General features: G+C 44.8%; 1 protein-coding gene across 2 annotated transcripts in view; it reads left to right on the top strand.

The window, feature by feature from the left end:
* The window catches only part of MARCHF2 (membrane associated ring-CH-type finger 2), a 62,021-nt gene extending 42,211 nt beyond the window's left edge, over positions 1-19,810 (top strand). Inside the window, exons 3-5 of one of the 2 annotated variants that reach the window (XM_067557067.1) lie at positions 1,637-1,832; positions 14,585-14,638; positions 17,293-19,810. In XM_067557067.1, the coding sequence (XP_067413168.1) occupies positions 1,637-1,832; positions 14,585-14,638; positions 17,293-17,451 (409 nt within the window). In that variant the 3' untranslated portion in view covers positions 17,452-19,810. Of the gene's footprint in view, positions 1-1,636; positions 1,833-14,584; positions 14,795-17,292 lie in introns of both variants that reach the window. The other variant, XM_067557056.1, reaches the window with a different exon arrangement.
* The last annotated feature ends 2,744 nt before the right edge of the window (positions 19,811-22,554 follow it).

The raw sequence follows: 22,554 nt of genomic DNA, 5'->3' as shown, positions 1-22,554 counted from the left end.
CACCCTCTGCTCCTTGGCACTTCACCCAAGCTGACCTTTCTGTTGCTGTTTCCACTGCTGTGTTTTCCCAATGCTGTAGAGAGGCGCTTGGGATTCCAAGATCACTTTTTCTGTGTCTGGCATGCTGTGAGCCCTAAAGCACTTCATATTTGTATTGAATTTAAACCCTCGGCAATATAACAATTAACACTTAAATGTAAGACCAGATCCACGAGTGGGAGAAAGGGCAATGTGACTGGGCCAGACTCCTTGAAGACAGATAATTTGGATTCTGGAATAGTCATTTCACTTCTGTGCAGTTTAACTTCATACATTGCATGGACTCATCACTGCAAATGAAAATTCCAGCTAAACCGATATGAATCTTTGAGGCAGAAATTCTATCTCAGTTTCAGTGTTCCCTGTAGATTTTGTTGTCGCTGCCCATACCTTTGTGCTTCTCTCTCCATCTGTAACTGAACCTTACGGTGAGCAACCTTGGACTGTGCTAACAGTGTGCAGTAATGTAATTCCAGAAGGACCCAGAGAAAGGTGCCCTCAGGAATATATGAACAGGCTGAACTATTTTTATTCTGATCAATAGCCCAGGACCATTGCTTGGAAAACTTAAAAGGCCCTGAAAGTATTTATACGAGTCTTCCAAAGCATTTCTAGTCCTGGCAGGTCGAAAGATACTAGATCTTTAAAATTAAATCTCTCTGATTACAATGTTGCCTTCCTCCGCATTTGATTCCAATATGTCTTGCACAGGTGAGATTTCAAACCACCAGAGAAATGATTAATGCTTTGTATTATTACTAAAGTGCAATCTGTGTGCTAGGCCCGGCTTCTGCGGACACATAGGAAAAATACCCCCCTAGCTCTGCAGAGCTGATACTACAAATGGAGAGTGGAGTGGGTTGCAGTGTGGTGGAATAGAAGCTTAGTATGCCACTAATTTTTTTTGGGTGGTGTTTTATTTATTAGCATGAGGTATGCCTTTTGGGATCATGGCATCTGATCTGCTTTTATTTCAAATGCAGCCTTGATCTTTAGTTCTCACTGGTCTTGAGACAGCAGCTGCCAAAATCCCATCCGAATTGGAATGGGTGGGAGGGGAAAAATAAGTGATAGTCTCAGTTATGTGATTTTAACCTTGTAATTTCATGACCTTGTTATGTACGATTGCTGTGTACGCTACAGAGCTGAGACCCTCATCTCTTTAGTGAGATATTTCTGTCCAGTACAGCATACACTTTAAAATGAAGATTCTGAATCTGTCCCTAGCATCTTAATCCAGTGCTTTTTAGAAGTCTGCCCAATACTACATGTAGCCATTCTGAACTCTGGTCCAATGTAATTTTTGCTCCCTCATTAAGTACTAATGTAGACTAAGATGTAACACTTTGTAATACTCTTGCAGTTACTCACACATTGGAATGTCCATACTGTGTGTCTTTTTTTAAGCTGTTTCTGTTGCTGCCACAGTAGTTTGCTTTGAAGATTCCTCAAATCTCCAGTGCAATGCAGCATCTTGTCTCGCAATAGTGCGCCTTGCAGGGCATGGTGGGATGTGTCTCAATGTTCTTTGGACATGGCTGTGCCATTCTGCCCAGTCTGACAGCAATTTTATCCCATTATTTACCTCTTTCTTTAGTGATGGTCCCATCTGTCGAATCTGCCATGAAGGTGGAAATGGGGAGGGGCTGCTTTCTCCATGCGACTGCACAGGAACACTGGGGACCGTGCACAAGAGCTGCCTGGAAAAATGGCTTTCCTCCTCCAACACTAGTTACTGTGAGCTCTGCCACACTGAGTTTGTCGTAGAGAGAAGACCAAGGCCCCTAACAGAGGTACCACTTTCCTCCTGCTTGGCTTTTCATATGTTGTTTTCTTTACTCTTTGAAGGAAAAGGACTGATATAACAGTATTTAATTCAGTACATTGGGGCACCATCAAGTCTCTTGGGCCCTGCATTCAGCCTGTCTGTAAAGCTTTGTGTTTAGTAAAACATGGATCATCTCCTACTTCAGAGTTTTTTAAAAATTAACCATGAACCTGTGTAGTTTATTTTTAAAAGTTGCATGACTTAGTGTAGGTCCTACACATAGATGAAACTGTCTCCCAGAATCACATGGTGGATCGTTCTCAGCTTTGTTTTGGACACGGACAATTTGATCATGTCCTTTTAATGCACTATAACCAGAACTGGTAAAAGAAATTACTTGGAAATAGTCATTTTTCCTCATTTTTATTTAAACTTAATATAATGTGAGGGTGTAGATGACACACGTTATAAAAATGCCCTGACATACTAACTTGAGTTGTAAATAAAATCTGTGGAAGAGCAGAGTTCATGCCTTTGGTCTGACTGAGAGTTGGCTGAGGAGAGTCAGGTGTCACCCCTAAAGCAGGGTTGAAGAATGGTGGTGAGTGTCTAATAAGAAAACTTCCTGCTTTTTAATGTATTTAGGATATTTGTTGTTAGCCTCCTTAGAGGCAGACACAACTGGGTGAATGAGGAGGCCAGAGAACTATAATGATTTAGAAGAACTATTACAAAAATGTACCTTTATGATTGAGACTGCAAACAAAAATATGATGGAAATGCAGAATTGTTGTTTCCATTTGCCCTGTTGTCCATACATAGGTAGAATTCTGTCTTGTTGTATGTGGTGTCCACTTCAGTATCTTAATATTCATGTGCAGTGTGGCTTTGAGAAGTGTAATTTTTCCTTCCCCTTCTCCCCCCCAAATATTTTGGCATCTAATATCTCAGTGTTTCATTAACATAGTTCTCTTGCTTGGTGTAATTTGTCCAAAAATATGAGGCATAGTGTACTTTTGATGCTGCGTGTCATGGACCAGTCCTTGATGAATGACCCTGACACATTTGAAAGCATTTGATTTGTAGATCAGAAAGTTCAGTTCCTTCCCTTCTTTAGATAGGTCTGCTCTGGCTGTTTGTAGAGTCAGGTCTCCTGATATTCATCAGGAATCCCTTTGGCTCTGCGTTCTTAGCTGCTGCTCGTTGAAGAGGTCTTTCCGTGCAGGAGAGAGAGATGTCTTAGACCAACTGATCTTTCAGACTTATCAAATTACTATGCAGCTATTATACTATACCTACTGAAGAGCTTTGCTTTCCTGCTTAGGGTGAGCATTGCTCAGTGATATTTTCGATTGCAGATGTGTGTTTCCTGGGATTAATACATAATTGTGAGTTACAGTGCAAGGGGGCAGCAGCTGAGTTCGTCAGAAAACATGATTTTACTAAGTAGGCTTGATGCGATTTCAAAGCTAAATAGATTTGAAACTTGTTAGAATCAGTTAGAAGGGACCACAACGGTCATCTAGTCTAACCCCCTGCCAAGATGCAGGATTGTGTGTAAACCATCCAAAACAGATGGCTATCCAGTCTCCTTTTGAAAACCTCGAGCGAAGGAGCTTCCACAACCTCCCTAGACAGTCTGTTCCATTGTCCTACTGTTCTTAAAGATTGGAAGTTTTTCCTGAGATTTCATCTAAATCTGCTGTGCTGTAGTTTGAACCCATTGCCTCTTGTCTTGACTTCTGTGGAAAGAGAGAACAACTTTTCTCCATCTTCTTTTATGGCAGCCTTTCAAGTATTTAAAGACCACTATATCATGTCCCCCCTCAGTCTCCGCTTTTTCAAACTAAAACATACCCATTTCCTTCAGCCTCTGCTCATATGGCTTGCATTCCATATCCCTTTGATCATCCTTGTCGCTCGCCTCTGGATCCTTTCCAGTTTCTCTACTTCCTTTCTATACATTGGTGCTCAAAACTGGACACATTACTCCAGCTGAGGCCTAACCAGCACCAAGTATCATGTCCTGTGACTTGCATGTTATGCCTCTGTTAATGCAACCTAAAATTAATTTTGCTTTTTTTGCAACAGCATCGCTGACTCATATTGAGGTTGTGATCCACCACAACTCCCAGAACCTTCTCAGCAGTGCTGCTCCAAGCCAGTTATCCCCCATTCTGTATTTGTGGTGTTTCTTCCCTTATATTTGTCTCTGTTGAATTTTGTTTTGTTGTCTATAGCCCAGTTCTGCAAATTTGATCAGTACGGTCTCTATTCCTACATCCATATCATTAATAATAATTTATACAATATGGGACCCAGAACAGAGCCCTGTGGAATCCACTAAGACCTCCCTCCAATCTGACATTCCATTAATACTTACTCTTTTTATTTGCAGTTGTTTATCCAATTATATATCCACCTAATGGTAGTTCTGCCAAGTCTGCATATTTCCAGCTTACTTATCAGACTGTCAAGTGGGACTGTTTCCAAAGCCTTGCTGAAGTCCAGGTATATTATATCCACCACATTCCCCCTATCAGTTACCCTGTCAAAGAAGGATATCAGGAAGATTTGGCATGATTTGTTCTTGGTAAATCCACACTGGCTGCTACTAATCACCCCTTCATCCTCCAGGTATTCGCAAATTGAATATTTTATACATTGCTCTAGTAGCGTCCCAGGTATTGAAGTCAGGCTGACTGGTCAATAGTTCCCCAGCTCCTCCTCTTTTCCCCTTTTTAAAGATGGGCATGACATTAGCCCTTCTACAGTCTTCCAGGACCTCTCCTGTCAACCATGAATTTGCAAATATTATTGTTAGTGGCTCTGAGATTTCTTCAGCTAATTCCTTCAGTCCCCTTGGGTGAATAGAATTCAGCTCCACTGATTTGAATCAGTGATTTGAATCCACTGATTTGAATCTGACATGTTCTTTACTTATCCCTTCCTCTTTGTCTATGGTAACTTCGCTACTTGTCCAGTCACATGTTATTTTTTGTGAGAAGACTGAAGCATAGTAGGCATTGAGCATCTCTGCCTTCCTGTCATCTTCTGTTACCAGCTCCCATCTCCATTGAGCAGTGGACCCAGACCGTCCTTGAGCTTTCTTTTTTGTCTGGCATATTTGAAGAACCCCTTCTTGTCTCTAACATTTCTTACCAGCTGTAACTCATTCCTTGCCTTGGCTTTTCTGTTTTTGCCGCTAACATTCATGCTATTCCCATGTGTATTTTCTTGGTGACATGCCCCTCCTACCATTCCCTGTGTGTATATCTTTTGGGTTTTAGAGAGTTGAAAAGTTCCGTGTGCAGCCATTTAGGCCTCCTGTGGCTCTTACCTTTCCTCTGCATCAGAAGAGATTGATTTTGAGCCTCTAGTATTACATCTTTTAGGAACTGCCAGCCCCCTCAACTCCTTATCTTCCTAATTGGTCTTTCCATGGGACTATTTCTCTGAATTCGTTGAAATCCGCCTTTCTGAAGTCCAGTGTCCTTGTTTTGCTGTTCTCATGTCCTCCTTTTCATAGGCTGTAGAATTCTATCCTATCTCGGATCATGATCACTTCCTCCCAAGTTCCCAACCACCTTCACGTTTGCAACTAATTCATCCCTATTGGTCAAAACCAGATCCAAAATGGATGGCCCCCTGAATCAGAAAGTTGTCCCCTACACGTTAAGAATTTGCAGGACATATGAAGTTTTGCTATAATAGTTTCCCAACGATGTCAGGGAAGCTAAAATCCCCCATTAAAGCTCATGTGTGTTAGCTAATCTTATTACTTGCTTTTAGAATGACTCATCCACTTCCTCTTCCTGATTTGGTGGACTTGTCAAACACTGGTGAAACAAATGGTCACAGCAGACATTCACCTCACCAGCTCACAATGCAGCATCTTCCTCAAGAGTACTCACTGTAGCTCCTCTTGGATGATTCCCAAGCAAACTCTCTGTTTGCTTCTCCTCTGTTCACCGCTCACTAAAATTGCAACTGGCTGCCTTTTTATAAGGCTGCTGTCTCAAAGCAGTTGTCCTAGTTCAAAGCTTCACCTGGTTCACACTTCAATCAACCACTCAAGGCCCACCTGGAACAAAGCGTTCTCAATTCACACTTTTCATACAAACACAGTCAGATCAGGACGTGAATAGGTGATAGTCTGATCATGCCTGGTGTTACTGGTTATGATGGCAATAGCAAAACACGGTCATATTGCCCGATCACCAGACAAGACATTGCTTAGCTTGGTGAGCCATTGGCTGAGAGTCCTTCAAGGAAAGAGTCTGTGGAACCATCACCTTTAGTGGATCCCACTGATCCAGCTACAGTTCTGTATCCCATCCCCGAAGGAAATTTCTTGCAAACCTCTCTGCCCATTCACCTCTTCACATCATATTTGGTTTGGCAGCTGGGAGAAAGATTGGACGGGGCCTTTATCAGGACTATTTACGCAGCTGCAGAGGAGGGCTGGCATGGAGGTTTACTTTCTTATCCTCTTCTGTTTTTATAAACTGAAGAAAATTTCCCTTTGGGGGTTTTCCCCAGACCTCTTGGTGACTGCTCCATTGGAATGAAGACTCCACAATAGAAGAATCAGGAAATTTTGTTCAGGTGTACACAGTTCCCAGAATCATCCTTCCCCTTGTGCGTGCTCCCATTCCCACCCAGGGGATTTTATTGTGATCTTGCTCCATCCTGGCAGGGCTATGGAATGGGATACCTTACACAAGGCCTAATTTTCCATACTGGGTATCTAAATAGGACATCTAAATCCTGCACGTAAGTGCTAGTAAAAGCATCCAGGTGCATAAAACAGAAATACGTGTGCTGATGTAAGCTAAGAGAAGCATTTGGGCATCCTGTTTAGTCTGAGGGTCGTCTATTTTTAGTGACACTTTCAGATTTGTGATTGGTACAGGCTTTGGGGAGACACAAAATATCTTTGCAAAAGCCAGTGGTCAGGAGACTCATTACCAGTTTTGCTATTTATTCAAATCAACGTTGGAAGAGGCCTGCACTTGAGTGTGGCTCTCAACAGAGCCATTGCTTGTGACCATGTCGGCACCTCTAAATGTCATTGAGAAGAGGCCAAAAAGCATGTGAAAGGAAAAGTGGTTTAAATTCCAAGATGGATGAATTAACAGCCAAAGATGATAAACTTTAAACTCCTATTGATGGCTTCAAGGAACACTGCCCAAATGGATTCTGCACACATCATGACATTGTTTTTAAAATGGATCCAGACTGAGAGGCAGTGCTGTGAAAGAAAACGTAGCAGTAGTAGGTTGTCATCCTCTAACAAGTACTTTGTGAGCTCACTTGGCAGAGACCTGTGCCGTGGATCTGAAGGTTCCAACTCTACTGATGACCTCCATGGGTGTTAATATGATGCCACATGATGGAATTTCTTGGTTTTTTCGGTTTTGCTATTTAAAAACCTAGGAAATTACATACAAATTATGTTAAAGGAACATTATTAAGGTTGCAAAGTCAAGCGCTCAAAAGTTAGGAAATACCAGAATTAACGTTTGTGTATAAGTTGTGATTCAGTCTTTAATTACATGATCACACACTGTTTTTTCCAACTCACTGAGTGCACAGGAAGGACCTGCTCTGGGGAATGAATCAAGGCAGGGTGGTGAAGGAGCCTGTTGTCTGTGTGTAGGGCCTTTACATTTATTTGTTGCAGAAGTTGGAAGGTGTTATCTGCAGAACTGGGACAGGAAGGTCTAGGCCTGCCCAAAACTAAAGGCCCACCTCTCATGAGGAGAAGGAACCACTAAGCCCAAGCCACTGTTGAGTATTGGAAGGTGTGTAGTGAATGAGGCAGAGGATTGCAGGAAGAAAAGGGATGGTCTCATAGTTGAGGCAGTTGAACGCTGCCCTGGAGAACTGTTTTCTATCCTTGCCTGTGTTACAGATGTCCTGTGTGATGCTGAGCAAGTCACTTCAACCAGCCTTTTCACAGGTGGATCACCAGTTGTGTGGTCCTCATTTTCTGGGTGCTTGATTTGGAGCCCTGGGGTCTGATTTGCTGAAGTACTGAGCATTCACAGCTGCAGCTGAAATCAACGGGAGCGTGGCTTTGAATATATACAGTGCTGAACGATGGTTAGAACTGTGAAAAATCGGGTTCTAAGCATCTCAAATTGGATACCAAAATTAGTGGAAATTTTTCATCTTAATCTTTCTATGCCTCAGTTCATCTGTAAAATGGGGATAATCTCCAGTGATCTCCCTGGAGTGTTGGGAAGGTAAATACATTAACATTGTGAATCAGTCAGATACTGTAGTGATGCGCACAATGGAAAAGCCCTTGAGGAAATTAATAATTCTCTGTTCAGAGCAGGATTTGAATAGTGTACAGTAAATAAGCCTTGAGGTCATACACTGAACATGATGATATAACAGAATTTTGAATAGCTTCTCATTAAGTGAACACCAGCTGGCCTGTGCCCTGAATGAGGCAGGGGTCCTGTGGAAGATAGATATCAATTACATAATCACATAATGTATCTTAATGCACTATATCTAAATGCAATACACACAAAGGAGGCTGAATTAAGTTATAAGGGCAATCTTAATTCTGGCATTTCCTAATGTTTGCTTGCCATTGCATCTTGAGTGATCTTTAAACATACTTTTTTGTGTGATTATTTATAGTTGTGATCTGAGCATACTGGTTTCCAGCCAGTGATGTTCAAACTCTTTCAGTCTTTAAAGCCTTCAACAATAGACCTCTGAAAAGGATCCTTTAAACTATAAGAAGTTAAAGTGCATAGAATTACTTTGAACCAGATGTTTCTACTTTAGTAAAACCATGTCAAATGCAAACAAAAGGCACATTTACACTGTAGGATTCATCTTAGAAAACACTATGCAGTATTTCAGGTGTTCAGAAAGGTTTCGCAGTAACAAGCCTTTGCGGTTTTGCATTCTGTCTTCATGCCATAACATCCATTTTTAATTAAATGCACTCTGATTTTTTCCACTGCATGCAAACGTTTAGGAAGCAATAGTTTTCACACACCCTGCAATTATCTGCTGTACTTTTCAAAGTTGAGTCAGTTTCTTGCAATAACCTTGCTTTGACCTGGTTATCAGTTATACTACGAATAGCTCAGTCTCTAATTAGTCCTGTTAACTGATCAGATTCACCTAATTTAGTTATTTTATGAAGGTCATTGGTTTTTGTCGTGAATGGCTCTCAGTATTTTTGATGTTTTTAAATGAGTTTGCCTCACGGTTTCATTCCCCTTCCTGCTCCAGTTGCAGTGTGTAGCAGAGGCCTGCCAATGGTGGTGATTTGGGGAATCTCTTTCCAGCCAACGAATTCTGTTCAGTATTGTGAAGTTGTTAGGAAATTGCTGTATCATGGAGTGCCTCTGTCTGTGTATCCTGCACTACTGAAGAGGCTTTAAGCACGCCCCACCCTTAGAAACTAGCAGCAGCCTATTCTGGGAGCAGCCACTTCTTCCTGCTTGTCTTCTGGGGACTGGCATCAGTGGACAGCTCCCAAACCAGGCAGACAAAGGAGACACAGCAGGGGTTTATAAAGGAGTCACAGAGGGAAGACAGAGCCACGCTCGGAGTGTTGGGCAGGAGAGAGGAAGGGGACGGATCAGCCAAGGGCAGAGAAGGCAGGATGCTACGTGTTTGAAAACACATGGCATGCACTGCAGCAGAAGGATCCTGGATGCCCCAGATGACTCTGACCCCAGCCCAACGAATGTTCTGGAATGGTGAGGAAGAGAAATGCGTGCACTTCGTTTTTGTACAGATCTGTGCATTTCTGCTGTGATTAAAGGACAGTATTAGAATCCTGTGCCGAGTGGCTGTGCATTTGATGCATTGCACCTACCAGGTGCCCCTTAAAGAGAGGAACTGTAGGCCCAGAATCCCCACATGGCTGGAGTTCTGGAAGAGAGGGTGTGTACAGGGAGAAGGGTGAGCCTCAGGGCTCAGCACTGGCCCAGGGGCTGGGAAATGGGCCACTTGGGCACAGTTCTCAGGAGGAGATGCTAGAGCGAGAGGGCCTGCACCCCACATGTGCATAGGGACCCCAAGAAGGGGGCAGTGCCTGGACTCTGCTTAGACTTGGAAAGCTTAAAACACCCAGGATCCAGCAGCTGAATCCCCACAGCAGTCTGGGGAGTAGCCAAGTGGGGTGCTGTACTGGAACTGTGATAACATGTGGAGGATTTTACATTCTCTTATTTTCTCTTTAATGCCAGGAGCTTCCAGTCAGGTTTGGAAACACTTCTGCCCCCTCCTTTGGTTCTCTGCCATGTTCCTTTCCAGGTATTGCCAGAGAAAATTAACAAAATACAACATGACCTTCACCACCCTACAACTCTGTCCTCCTCCAGAGATGCAGAAGTTTGTCTGCTGTCTTCCTCTAGCCCCTCCACTTGCCCCAGTGCCCCTTCCCATCCCATCTCCTGATCATCCTCACTCCCATTCTCATCTGCTCTTTGGCCTCTCACTCGCCTCTGCCTCTTTCCCCTCACAGTACACAGTTTTTCCCCTAAAAACAAAACAAAAATCTCTCCCTTGAGCCTACCTGCTTATCCAGCTATTACTCCATCTTCCTTCTCCCTTTCATCTCTAAGCCCATTGAACACACTTGACATTTGTTGTCTGGAGTTCTTCTCTTCCTATTCCTCTCCAATTTACTGCACTGAAACAGCTCTTACTAAAATCTCTAATCACTTCCAAGCGAAAGTTAAGAACCAGTACTTTATCCTCATCCTCCTTGACCTGTCAGCTGACTGATACCATCAACCATGTGTCTCGTCTTGAAATCTTGTTCTCACACAGGTTCTGTGACTCTATCTTCTCCTGCTTCTTCTTCTACCTCTCACTGCTCCTTCAGGGTGTCCTTCAAAGGATCCTTTTAAGGACTTTTAACAGTGAGAGTAATTAACCATTGGAACAACTCACCAAAGATCGTGTTGAATCCTTCGTTACTGCCAATTTTTAAATCAAGACCAGATGTTTTTTTAAAAGATCTGCTCTAGGAATTTATTTTGGGGGAGTTCTCTGGCCTGTGTTATACAGAAGGTCAAACCAGATGATCATAATGGTCCTTTCTGGGCTTGCACATCGCCTCATCTCCCTCCGCCCTTCCCTCCACCAACTTTCTATGGTGTTTCCACAGGGCTCTGTCCTTGGCCCCTTTCTCTTCTCCCTTTACACCTTTACTCTAGATAATCTCATCCACCAACACAAATTCAGCGACCATCTCTATGCTGATGACACGCAAATCTGTCTCTCTACTTGAGACCTGTCCTCTTATGTCCAAACTCAAATCTCAGCCTGTCTCACCGACATCTCCTGGATATTTGACCGTCATTCAAGCTCAACATGGCTAAAACAGAGCTTCTAATCTCAGCCCCACTCCCCGCTATCTCCTTTCTCGATCACTGTTGACAAAACCACCATTCTGCCTGTCACTCAGACCTCTAACCTGGGTGTCATCTTTGACTCAGACCTCTCTAGAACCTCACATCCAGGCTATGTGTACACCTTATTGATTCTTTCTTCATAACAGTGCTAAGATACAGCTTTCCCTTCCATCCACAAAGTTAAAACTCTCATCCAAACTTCCATCATCCTGAGGTATGTCTACACAGCAACTAGACACCCATGGCTGGCTTGTGCCGGCCAACTTGGGCTCATAGGGCTGTTTCATTGCTGTGTAGACTTCTGGGTTTGGGCTGGAGCCCAGGTTCTAGGATCCTGCATGGTGGAAGGGTCTCAGAGCCAAGGCTGCAGCCTGAGCCCTTCCAGGAGAGGTCCTGGAAGCCAGGAGAAGGGCTAATGTGTAGTGCCTATCCTTAAAAAGGTGAAAAAGGAGGAGCTGGGGAACTGTAGACCAGTCAGCCTGACTGCAACACCTGGGAAGCTACTAGGGTACTGTATAAACTATTCCATTTGTGAATATCTAGGGGGGTGATCACTAGCAACCAGCATGGATTTACCAAGAATAAATCATGCCAAACCAGTTTGATTTCCTTCTTTGACAGGGTAACTGATTTGGTGGATAGGAAGAATGTGGTAGACATAATATAGCTGGACTTCAGCCAGGCTTTTGACACAGTCCCACATGACATTCTGATAAGTAAGCTGGAGAAATGTGGGCTTGGCGGAACTACCATTAGCTGGGTACGTAGTTGGTTAAACAACTGCAAACAAAGCGTCACTATTACTAGAATGATGTTGGATTGGAGGGAGGTCTCAAGTGGGGTTCCACAGGGATCTGTTCTGGGTCTCATGGTATTTAACATCTTCATTAGTGACCTGGATGTAGGAGTAGAAAGCATACTGATCAAGTTTGCAGATGAGACAAATCTAGGGGGGTGGTGGTGGTGTGGGGGGGGGTTGCCAACACTTTGGAGGATAGAGCTAACATTCAGAGGGATCTTGATAAATTGGAGAACTAGGCTATAGACAACAAAATGAAATTCAGCAAAGACAAATATGAGGTGCTACATTTAGGGAAGAAAAACCAAATGCACAAATACAGAATGCGGGATAAACTGGCTTGGCAGCAGCACCACTGGGAAGGATCTGGGAGTTGTGATCACAATCTCGACATGAATCAGCAATGCGATGCTGTTGCAATAAAAAAGCAAATGCAATTTAAGGTTGCATTAACAGAGGCATAACATGCAAGTCACAGGAGTTCCGCTGGTTAGGCCTCAGCTGGAGTACTGTGTCCAATTTTGGTCACCGATATATAGACAGGATGTAGAGAAACTGGAAAGGATCCAGAGGCGAGCAACAAAGATGATCAAAGGGATGGAATGCAAGCCGTATGAGCGAAGGCTGAAGGAACTGGGTATGTTTAGTTTGGAAAAGAGGAGATTGAGGGGGACGTGATAGCGATCATCAAATACTTGAAAGGCTGCCATGAAAGTTGTGTTCTCTTGCCACAGAGGGCAGGACAAGAGGCAGTGTGTTAAAACTACAGCATAGCAGATGAAATCTCAGGAAAAACTGTAAGAACAGTAGGACAGTGCAGGGCAGGGCTCGACAAACCCTGGGCACCAGGTCACCATGGCGCCTAGAAATTTAATTCTGGCACCTAGTATTTCTCTAGGGGGAGCAACCACTGCACTCCAGCCAGGGCGCCACTGCGTCCACATGGCCGGGCCGGGCGGGGGGAGCGCTGCGGTTGCCACGCTCCAGCCTGGGTACCCTACCGCTGGGCCCACGTTGTGGGAGAGGGGCGGAGGGAAGGGGTGGGGCCTGGAGGGGACAGCGGCTGCCGCATTCCGGCCAGGGCGCCCTGCCGCTGGGCCCACGCTGTCTGGCTCCTTAATTTTTGGGCTGGCTCCTAACTCCAAAGCAAATTTATCGAGTCCTGGTCTAGGGAGGTTGTGGAAGCTCCTTTGCTGGAGGTTTTCAGAACGAGGCTAGATAGCCATGTGTCTTGGGTGGATTAGACACAACAAACGCTGCATCTTGGCAGGGGTTAGACTAGACACCCCTTGTGGTCTCTTCTAACCCTGTGATTTTAAGTTTACACAGCAATGAGACAGCCCCATGAGCCTGAGTCAGCTGGCTCTTTCTCGTCGGCCCAGAGCAGCTATACGAGCCATCTTACAGCGGTGCAGCCGCATCAGTACAGCTGTGCTGCTGTAAACTCCCTAGCGTAGACACGGCCTTAGACTGTTGCTTTGATCATGTCTCTCCTTTTGCATCCATTGACTTCCCCTTCTGTATCAGGTCAGACATAAGCTGCCTGTCTTCACATTCAGGGCCCTTTGTGGCCTATCCCCACCCTATCTACCCTCTCTAGCATAACCTCTGTTTCCCATGGGAGCTCCTTTTGCAGTGGATTCCCTGGGTATCCACTGCTGCAGAAGCAGACGGCGCCAACAGGACAGTGTTTAGGCACCCCACGCACACAGGTTGAGAACATTGCCAGCAGGGCTGGGGATTTGCTAAGAGAAGAGGAAATGAGAGTGGAATAACTAGCACTGAACCACTTAAACTGATAGCTGCTTAGAGAAGTGGTTTGCACTAATCCATCTGTGTCTCCCTGTTCTTCAGAAGTGGTTTATGAGGATTATGGTTTGATAGCCCACTTCTCGCAATGGATCCCCAGTCCGTCACCACCATGCTTGAGGCCATCGGATATCCATGTGCTGTTGGAGGGGCCCTGGCACACCTCTTGGGCGCTGGCATTGGTCAGAACATGGAGCCCCAGAAGCAGGCCTTCCTGACCCTGCCTTCCTGCAGCAGGAACTCCTCCTTCCTCTCTGCCCAGGTCCCAGACCCTGCTATATTAGATTGCAGGCCTAAAACAAAACCTCTTAATACAAGAGACAAATCCTCCCTGCCAGAACAATGAATCCTGGATGAACTGTTGGGCAAAAAGATTCTGGCCCACTCCCATTGTAAGAGTACAGTGAGCACCACTTAGAAAAGATCTGCACTCAGTGCCTACGGTGCCTTGTCTGCCAGCAGCAGCCTGACCTTTTCTACTCTGTCTGGACAGCAGCGCTCTTAGTCATGTGTTCCCCGCTACACACGTATATGTTAGCACCTCCCGTATGCGTGGTTAGTGTTTAAAACGTTCCGTATTTTAACCTGGTTTTATGAGGCCGTGTGCGTTGTTATTGTTATAAAGCACCAGGTGCATTTACAGGATGCAAATAATGAGAAGCAAACACTATAGAATAGCAGCTCCCATTTCTCTCCCACACATACGTATGTATTAGCTCTGGTGTGCGCCACTGACTAATCACTTCTTTCCTCTGCTTCCTGTAGTGGCTGAAGGATCCTGGCCCTCGTAATGAAAAGAGGACCCTCTTCTGTGACATGGTGTGTTTTCTGTTCATTACTCCCCTGGCCGCAATCTCAGGCTGGCTGTGTCTTCGTGGTGCCCAGGATCACTTACAGTTCAACAGCCGGCTGGAAGCTATCGGACTCATAGCACTTACTATTGCACTTTTTACTATCTATGTCCTTTGGACACTGGTGAGTGAACAGCGAAGTGCAATAGATGCCATCCAGTGCCTGAGCCCAGTGCCCTGTTTCGTTTAAAGGGCTTTCTGAGTTACGGGAATTCAAAGCAGAGCATTCCAAGAGGACTGTTTGTGTTCCCAGAGCTCAGTCATGGCTGTGGTTGCAGTGCTGTAGCTAGAGGCAAGCCTCTGGCTGTTCCCGCTACAAACAAAGACATTCAATTTTAAAATATAAATTGTTGAGGTGAAAATGAGGTGCTGCCTGGGGGTGCTAACTCACTGCACGTCATCCAGACCGTCCACGAGTGGACAGCGGCAACGTGCCCTTTTGGTGTAGCTTGTGCAGTGTGGGCTGTAGAAGTGGACAGACCATGGGGACCGGGGTGGTCAGTGAGCATGGGGAGAGGAGTAAGGAGCCCAGCTGTTCTGTGTCTTCCTGCTCTGAAAAGAAAAATTCCAGGATCTTGGCACGCTGGTAAAAAATATATATATATATATTGTGGCTAAAATAACTGTCAGAGACACCCTAAGAGCATGGGAATCTGCACTTCTTTTGGCCAGGTCGCATGCTCTATTAAATATATCCGCAAGGTATAGTCAGGCTATGCCATGGCAAAGAGGGAAAAGGAGCGTCAGCCCCCAGTCTGTGGGACTCTCCTGTTCAAGATCCGTTGGGGTCACTGAAATTCCAGTAGGAAGCTACCAAAAGGGTTTCTTAAAAGCCCTGAGAAAATGGCCAGGGGCCACAAAAGGGTCTGTTTAAAAGTAAGATCCAGCCACGCTGGAGGAAACCTGCCCTCTTCTCACTTGAGCACTTGTAACTTTGTCTCTTGTAGCAGAGCACCCCTTCCTTACTAGTCAGTGCGCGGAGTTCTCTGCTGTAGCAGAGCAGCCCCGCAATACTGCCTTAAAAGTGGCTATCCCTGCCTTGGATGTAGACCGTTGGCAATCTGTAACTGGCATTGTTTCTGGGCACGCTCACCAGAGCGTGGGACGCTCAGGGCATTGTTCCTGGGAACAGGTTCTTCCCACACACTCCCCACTTGCCACTCTTCTGGGCAGGTTGAGTCAGTCAGTCAGGAGCAGTTGGCTTTGGGGCGGGTCTGAGGGGGGAATCAGTCTAAATTTGACATCAACAGGCAGTTTCGTGTCATGTCATGTCTTAACTGTGTGCCCATCCTCCACCCATCGGCTGAAAGCACAAAAAAACAACCAAAATCTGGGGAATAGTGCCCAGTCTTCTTTGGTTGGAGCCTTCCCCTCCCCACAGAGATTGCTGCCCCCTTACTTCAGCATTGGATCCCTCACTGTGTTGAGGGTCCTCAGTTTTCTCTCAGGTTTTTCTGCTTTTCTGTGTGTTTGTAGCTGTGGCTGTTTAGTTTGTTTTTAGTCTGTCTCTCCATCCCTTTTCCGCCCCCAAAACACACACACTCTCTCTGCTTTATGGCCAGCAAAGGAGAACATTGGAGGTGAGGAGCAAATGGGCATTTCATGGGTCACAAGTCTGTGGGCAAGGCCAGGGCAAGTGTGTTCCTCTCCCCTTCAACTTTGGGAACTCCCGGTCTGGTGTGAAAACTTAGCCCCAAACTCCCAGCACTGGCCTGATTTGAAACGGTTTGTGGAATCCCATGTCTGTGGTCCCAACCTGCTTCAGGGGTCCCTGTTCCATCTAGCCGTATGGCCTGGCAAACTTCAGTTGCCTCACTTCTGGGTTCAGGCTGAGTCAGAGGCTCAGCTGTGGGAGGAAATGCAGGTCCCTCTGGGAGCAGGAATGTTTTCAGAGGGAAATGAGGAAAGGCTGAAAGCAGTCACTGTAGACAGGGAAACAAGTTACTGCAAGAGCTTCAAAAAACAGAATAGGGCCAAGCTCCACTGCTGCCTGCGAATTGCAGGGATTGGACCGTATGAGAGTCACCCGATCCTACTATAGACCTGCCTTGCTGAATGTTCCCTGTCAGAACGCCCTATGGGATGTTCATTCACACCCAGATGTGGCGCTCTGGTTAACCCATGCACAGGAGTAAGATTCCTGTAGCAATCCCTCACAGTGACATCCTGTAACGTCTCCATGAACCCTATCCACGGGGCACTGGGACGTACTGGTGCAAACCACATCAAGCAAACTCTGGCCCAGGAATGTGTGCTTCCAGCAAATCCAGCTGGCCTGTGTTACTGGTTAGAGACAATTTCTTAAAATAAAAAACCACAACAGAAAACAAGGTCTTGAGTTTGCAAACAGTGCAATTCCTCAGCAAAGGCCTGAAGCTCAAGGTCTGAAGAGATGTATCCGAGCCACGTCAGGCACAGCTTTGTCTCCCTTGGCTTCAGTGCATTATGGAAAGAGTGCAGGAGTAAATATTGCAGGGCTGGGTAAGGCAGCTAGTGCTGCCATTGTATCTCATCAGCTGTTCCCAGTCTTGTACTCTCTGGAGCACAGAGAGGCGCCTCCCATCTGCTCTGGGGCGAGCCCAGGCAGTTCAGTAACCAGACTGATACTTTCTTGTCCATCAGGTTTCATTCCGTTACCATTGCCAACTGTATTCGGAGTGGAGAAGGACCAATCAGAAAGTCCGCTTAATGATTCCCGACTCCAAGAGCCCTCATCCTGTTCAGCATTCCCTGCTCTCCACCAAGCTCATGAAGAAGAATGCAGATGAAACAACTGTGTGAGTTATCCCATGCCAGGCATCCTCCGAACGGGGCAGCTGTGAGCAAGGCAACGGCAAGAGCAGCTTTGCAGGAATGTTGGCAGAGAAGCGGATTGAATCTTTTTCTGTGGAAAAGGCATGTTGCGGCTGCAGCAACCTGGCTAAACAGTCATCCCAACCACAGGGACTTTGCACTCAGCATGTACTTTAGTTTGAGGCACACAAACAGATGATAAACATCTGGCTGTGTGAGATGGCCCCAATGGGCTCTGAGTTCACAGAGACAGAAAGCCAGATGTGTTTGTCTGCCAGGACTCTTTCTTAAAACGAAATACATTACATGAGAAAAATCTCTCTATATATCTATATATAAATATTATTTTTAATGGCCACGTATATTGTGTTTCTGTCCTTTTACGTTGATATAGACATTGTTCTAAGCTTCAGTATAGAAGCTGGCAGCCTGATCTCATTCAGAGGTTGAATCTTTGCCGTTTCTCAAAATGAGCATATAAAGAACATGTCTCATTGGACACTGCTAAAAGTTCCCGTCTCCTTTGCACTAAATGGATTGTGAGATCATTGCAACAGGCTTTCTCCTTTGTTTTCTGTAGCGGTGGTATTGTCCTATTGAGAAAGTTGTGTGTGTTTTTAATAATTGTTATAATCCCAGAAGGAGTAAAATGACATAATACTGAATGGAGACATTTTGTATTGTAAAATATTGTAATCTTGAGAATTTCACAATGTTTCAGAATTCAAAAACTCTCACTTGAAGCTGTGAGCTCATAAAATATGAAATTATCACTTTATCCCTAGGATTCTGCTGTGTTCAGCTGTTGGTATGATATTTCTCCTGATAAATCGTAACAGTGATTGACTCTCAAAGTGCTAAGAGGATATGATCCTAAAAATCACTGCATGGCCCAGAGACCACCCATTCAGGAGACCCTGATTTGCTTCAAACTACCTAAGGGCTAGGAGAGGAGCTGTCGCCACCCTCAGAAGGGCAAAGTTGGGTTCTCAGTGACTATCGTATCTCTTTCATGTTCTCTAAGATCAACTGGCACTGCTAGACGTCTGAGATGCACGACCATTAACTCCAGCAAGGCTCTTGGTCATATACCTACTGGACACGTTCATGTCCGCATCCCAAGCAGCAGGAAGGGGAAAGCCGCAGGACTGCCTGCAACGTGCACTTCTGTGCACACAGCCACTGGTGCTGCAGTTTGGAGAGTTGCTGAAATCGCTGCCTGCCATGGCAAGTGCTCGAATTATAGAGTGCAATATTCTGAGATCCAAATACTGCAGCTATAAAGGGAAATAGCAAAGCGTAAGCAGTCTTGAACCATGGCCCTGTACTTGCATCCAGAGGAGCATCCATGCACCATGATTCTCAGACTCTAGTTTCTGACCCCAGAGATAAAATTTAGCGTGGCTAGCCCAATACTGGGCCGTAGCCCTGTAGTTCCCACCCTGCTCTCTTCAATTCTCTCTCCTGCCTGGCTAAGCTGGATCCTTTCCCCATAGCAGCCCCTCTCCTTGATAAGCAGTGCTTGCCTAAGTGGCCATGCCAGATTTGTGTGAAATCGCAAGGAGCCCATTGAGACTTATAGCAGCTCCTGAGTCCAGCTTCAGGCTGCTCCAAAGGTTTGGCCTGGTGTCTAGTGCTTTCCAAGAGCCACCTTAACTCACCAATGCTGACTGGGTTATTGGAAATGCACAGCTGTGCTTCCAGGCTCAACTGCTCTGAAGTGGCAGCTGCCTCCCAGTCCTTGCTGCTTTCTGAATTAGCATGTTGCACAGGCTGCTCCATTCCCCACACTGGCTGTGAGATCTGGTTACAACCATTCACTGTGCAGACACTGGTCTTGGGTGCATATTTCTCCATTGTAAATCAGAAAATGGGTTCCCTTTTATTTGACCGCCCCAGATCCAACTAGCTGCCGGGAGGTGGTTCCTTTGACACATCTAACACAGACATAAGTTTCAAAATTCTGCCTATAGTCATACGTGTGTTCATGATAACAGTGATGACACTAATGTAAGTGGTGTTTCAAATAGAAACCAGCATCAATACAACTCTGCAACTGTGAAACCTGTTCGTCCCTCTCGGGTGGCGAGGGTGGCTGCTTCTCTCCCATGGAGCTTAATTTTCTCTCTGTATTCTGGTATTTATAGTACTCACCAAGTAATCTGAGTTGTTGCATGTGCCCCTGTAAAACAGTGATACCAACTTTTGAATCCTCTAGGGCCTCCTCCTTTCCAGCGGAGATGTTTAGCTCTTGTGGAGTCTGGAAAATCAGTGTCTCTGCTCTCGCACGTTCTAGTGTCCCGGGGGAAATACACCACGTGATTATGTAAATAAAAGTGAAACAATTGTTGTGATTCTTGTGGTTATTAGAAGAGGCAGGATGTGCTCGATGACAAATGCTTTCTGGAAAGAAACAGCTCTCCGATCTCACTTAGCCAGCCCATGATCGTAGAGTGCTGTGAAAATTGTCACAGCCCTGCTTCTGTAGAGCCCCAACAGTTCCACATCTACACCTGCTAGGCTACAGCTGAGATCTGCCTTCTGGCTAAAAGCATGCAAATACAAGCATCTTCCTCTGCTTCAGTGTCCAAAACGCCCACAAAATACCAATCCCACAATTGAGGAAGAAGGCTGTACTGGTTAAAAAACTGACCCGGTTTAAAAAGGAAGTGATGACTGTCATCCAGGGTTCCTTGACCCAATAGCTTTTAGTCTCTGCAAATCAGTATCAGAAAATAAACCAAAGGAAACGCAGTACCTTTGCCTGCTGTGTGGCTGGCACAGGCAGGTCAAAACCAAGTGCTCTTAACTTAAAGCTTTACGTTATTGGTCTCCAGCAATTCCCATTGGAATGCTTTTACCAGAGGTCTCCACTTACTAGTCTTAAGCACATACAAATACAAACCCAGCAGTGACACTTACCCCACAAGTCTGAGACAGTCTTCGGGTGATTCAGTCACAGATTTCCAGATGGCCAGTCCTTCCATATGTGCCTAGAGATCTTTCAGTGTGTCCACAAAGTGATCCACCCGACTCAAACTTGCTACCTCCCTCTTATACCCCAAAAGTTACAGTTACAGATTTGCCTTAGCTGAACGAGGTCACACAAAAGAAAATCTTCTAAATGACTATTCCTAGAAATAAGCAAAATAATTGATAATTCATCTCAATAGTTGGCAGTAGCTTAGGCACCTGGTAATTTGATATAATGCCCCCCTTCAATGGCAGCTATAAAAAAAATGATACAGCAAATGGAAGTAGATAGTAATTAATCGAATCAGAAGTTAGGAACTGTAGAACACTGAAAAGGGACATAAAGAGAAATCTGTGACCAGCAGAATTAAGGACAATAAGGAGGTTTTAAGATATATTAGGAACAAAAAGAACCCTGACAAGGGCATTGGTCCATTACGAGATGGAAATGGTAGAATTATCAATAATAAGGCAGAAGTTTTCAATAAATATTTTTGTTCTGTATCTGGGGGAAAAACACAATATAGTCTCATCATATGGTGGTAATATTCTTTTCCTTGCACTAGTATCTGTGGAGGATGTTAAACAGCACTTACTAATGGAAGACATTTTTTAATCAACAGGTCTAGGCAACTTGCATCCAGCAGTTTTTAAAGAGCTCGGTGAGGAGCTGGCTGGACCATTAATGTTGATTTTCAGTAAGTCTTAGAGCACTGGAGAAGTTCCAGCAGACTGGAAGAAAGCAAATGTTGTGCCAGTTTTAAAAAAAGGTAAAGAGGATAACCTGGATGAGGATAACCTGGATAAGCATAGACCTGTCTGCCTGACATTACTCCCAAGCAAGATAATGGAGCAGCTGATACAGGATTCAATTAATAAAGAATTCAAGCAAGGTAATTAATGCAAATCAACATGGGTTTATAGTAAATAAATCCTGTTTTACTAACTTGATACTTTTTTTATGAGATTACAAGTTTGGTCGATAAAGGTAATCGTGTTGATGTGATATACTTAGACTCCTGCAAGGCACTTGACTTGGGGATGCTCAATATTTTGGTTAAAAAACTAGAACGATAAGAAATTAACATGGCACATATTAAATAAATTAAAAACTGGCAAACTGACAGGTGTTAAAATGTATTTGTAAATGAGGAATCATCAGCAAGTGGGTATTTCTCTAGTGGAGGCTTGCAGTAATCGGTTCTTGCCCCTATGCTATTTAACATTTTGAGCAATGACCTGGAAGAAAATAAAATCATTACTAATGAAATTTGCAGATAACACAAAAATTGGGGGAGTAGTAAACAATGGAGGCCAAGTCACTGATTTAGAGTGAGCTGGATCGCTTGGAAAGTGGGTGCAAGCAAACTATGTGTTTTAATATGGCTAAATGTAAATGTACACACCAGGAACAAAGAACGTAGGCTGTATTTACAGGATGGGGGACTATCTCCTGGGAAGCAGTGAGTTTGAAAAAGATTTGGGGGTCATGGTGGATAATCAGCTGAATATGAGCTCCCAGTACAGTGCTGTGGCCAAAGGAGCTAATATGATCCTGGGAAGCATAAATGGGAATCTCGAGTCTGAGCAGAGAAGCTATTTTACATCTATATTTGATACTGGTGCAACTGCTTATGGAATCCTGTGTCCAGTTCTGGTGTCCACAATTCAAGAAGGATGTTGATAAATTGGGGGAGGGTTCAGAGAAGAGCCACGGGAATGATTAAAGGGTTAGAAAACTGCGGTACAGCGATAGACTCAAAGAGCTCGATCTATGTAGGTTGGCCAAGAAAAGATTTGGGGTAATTTGATTACATCTACATGGGGAACAAATATTTAATAATGGGCTCTGCGATCTAGCAGGGAAAAGTCTAACATGATCCAATGGCTGGAAGTTGAAGCTAGACAAATTCAGACTGGAAACGGGGTACATTTTTAACAGTCAGGGTAACTAACCACCGGAACAATTTACCAAGTGGAGGCTCCATCACCGGCAATTTTAAAATCAAGACTGGACCTTGTTCTAAAAACCCTGCTCTAGGAGCTGTTTGGGGCAGTTCTCTGGCCTGTGCTATCCAGGAGGCCAGGATAGATGATCACAATGATCCCTTCTGGCCT

Source organism: Emydura macquarii, unplaced genomic scaffold (assembly GCF_026122565.2).
Source record: "Emydura macquarii macquarii isolate MOO-44397 ecotype Brisbane River unplaced genomic scaffold, CSIRO-AGI_Emac_v2 contig_306, whole genome shotgun sequence".
NCBI classification, from domain to species: Eukaryota; Metazoa; Chordata; order Testudines; family Chelidae; genus Emydura; species Emydura macquarii.
This window is presented reverse-complemented; position numbering and strand designations above follow the sequence as displayed.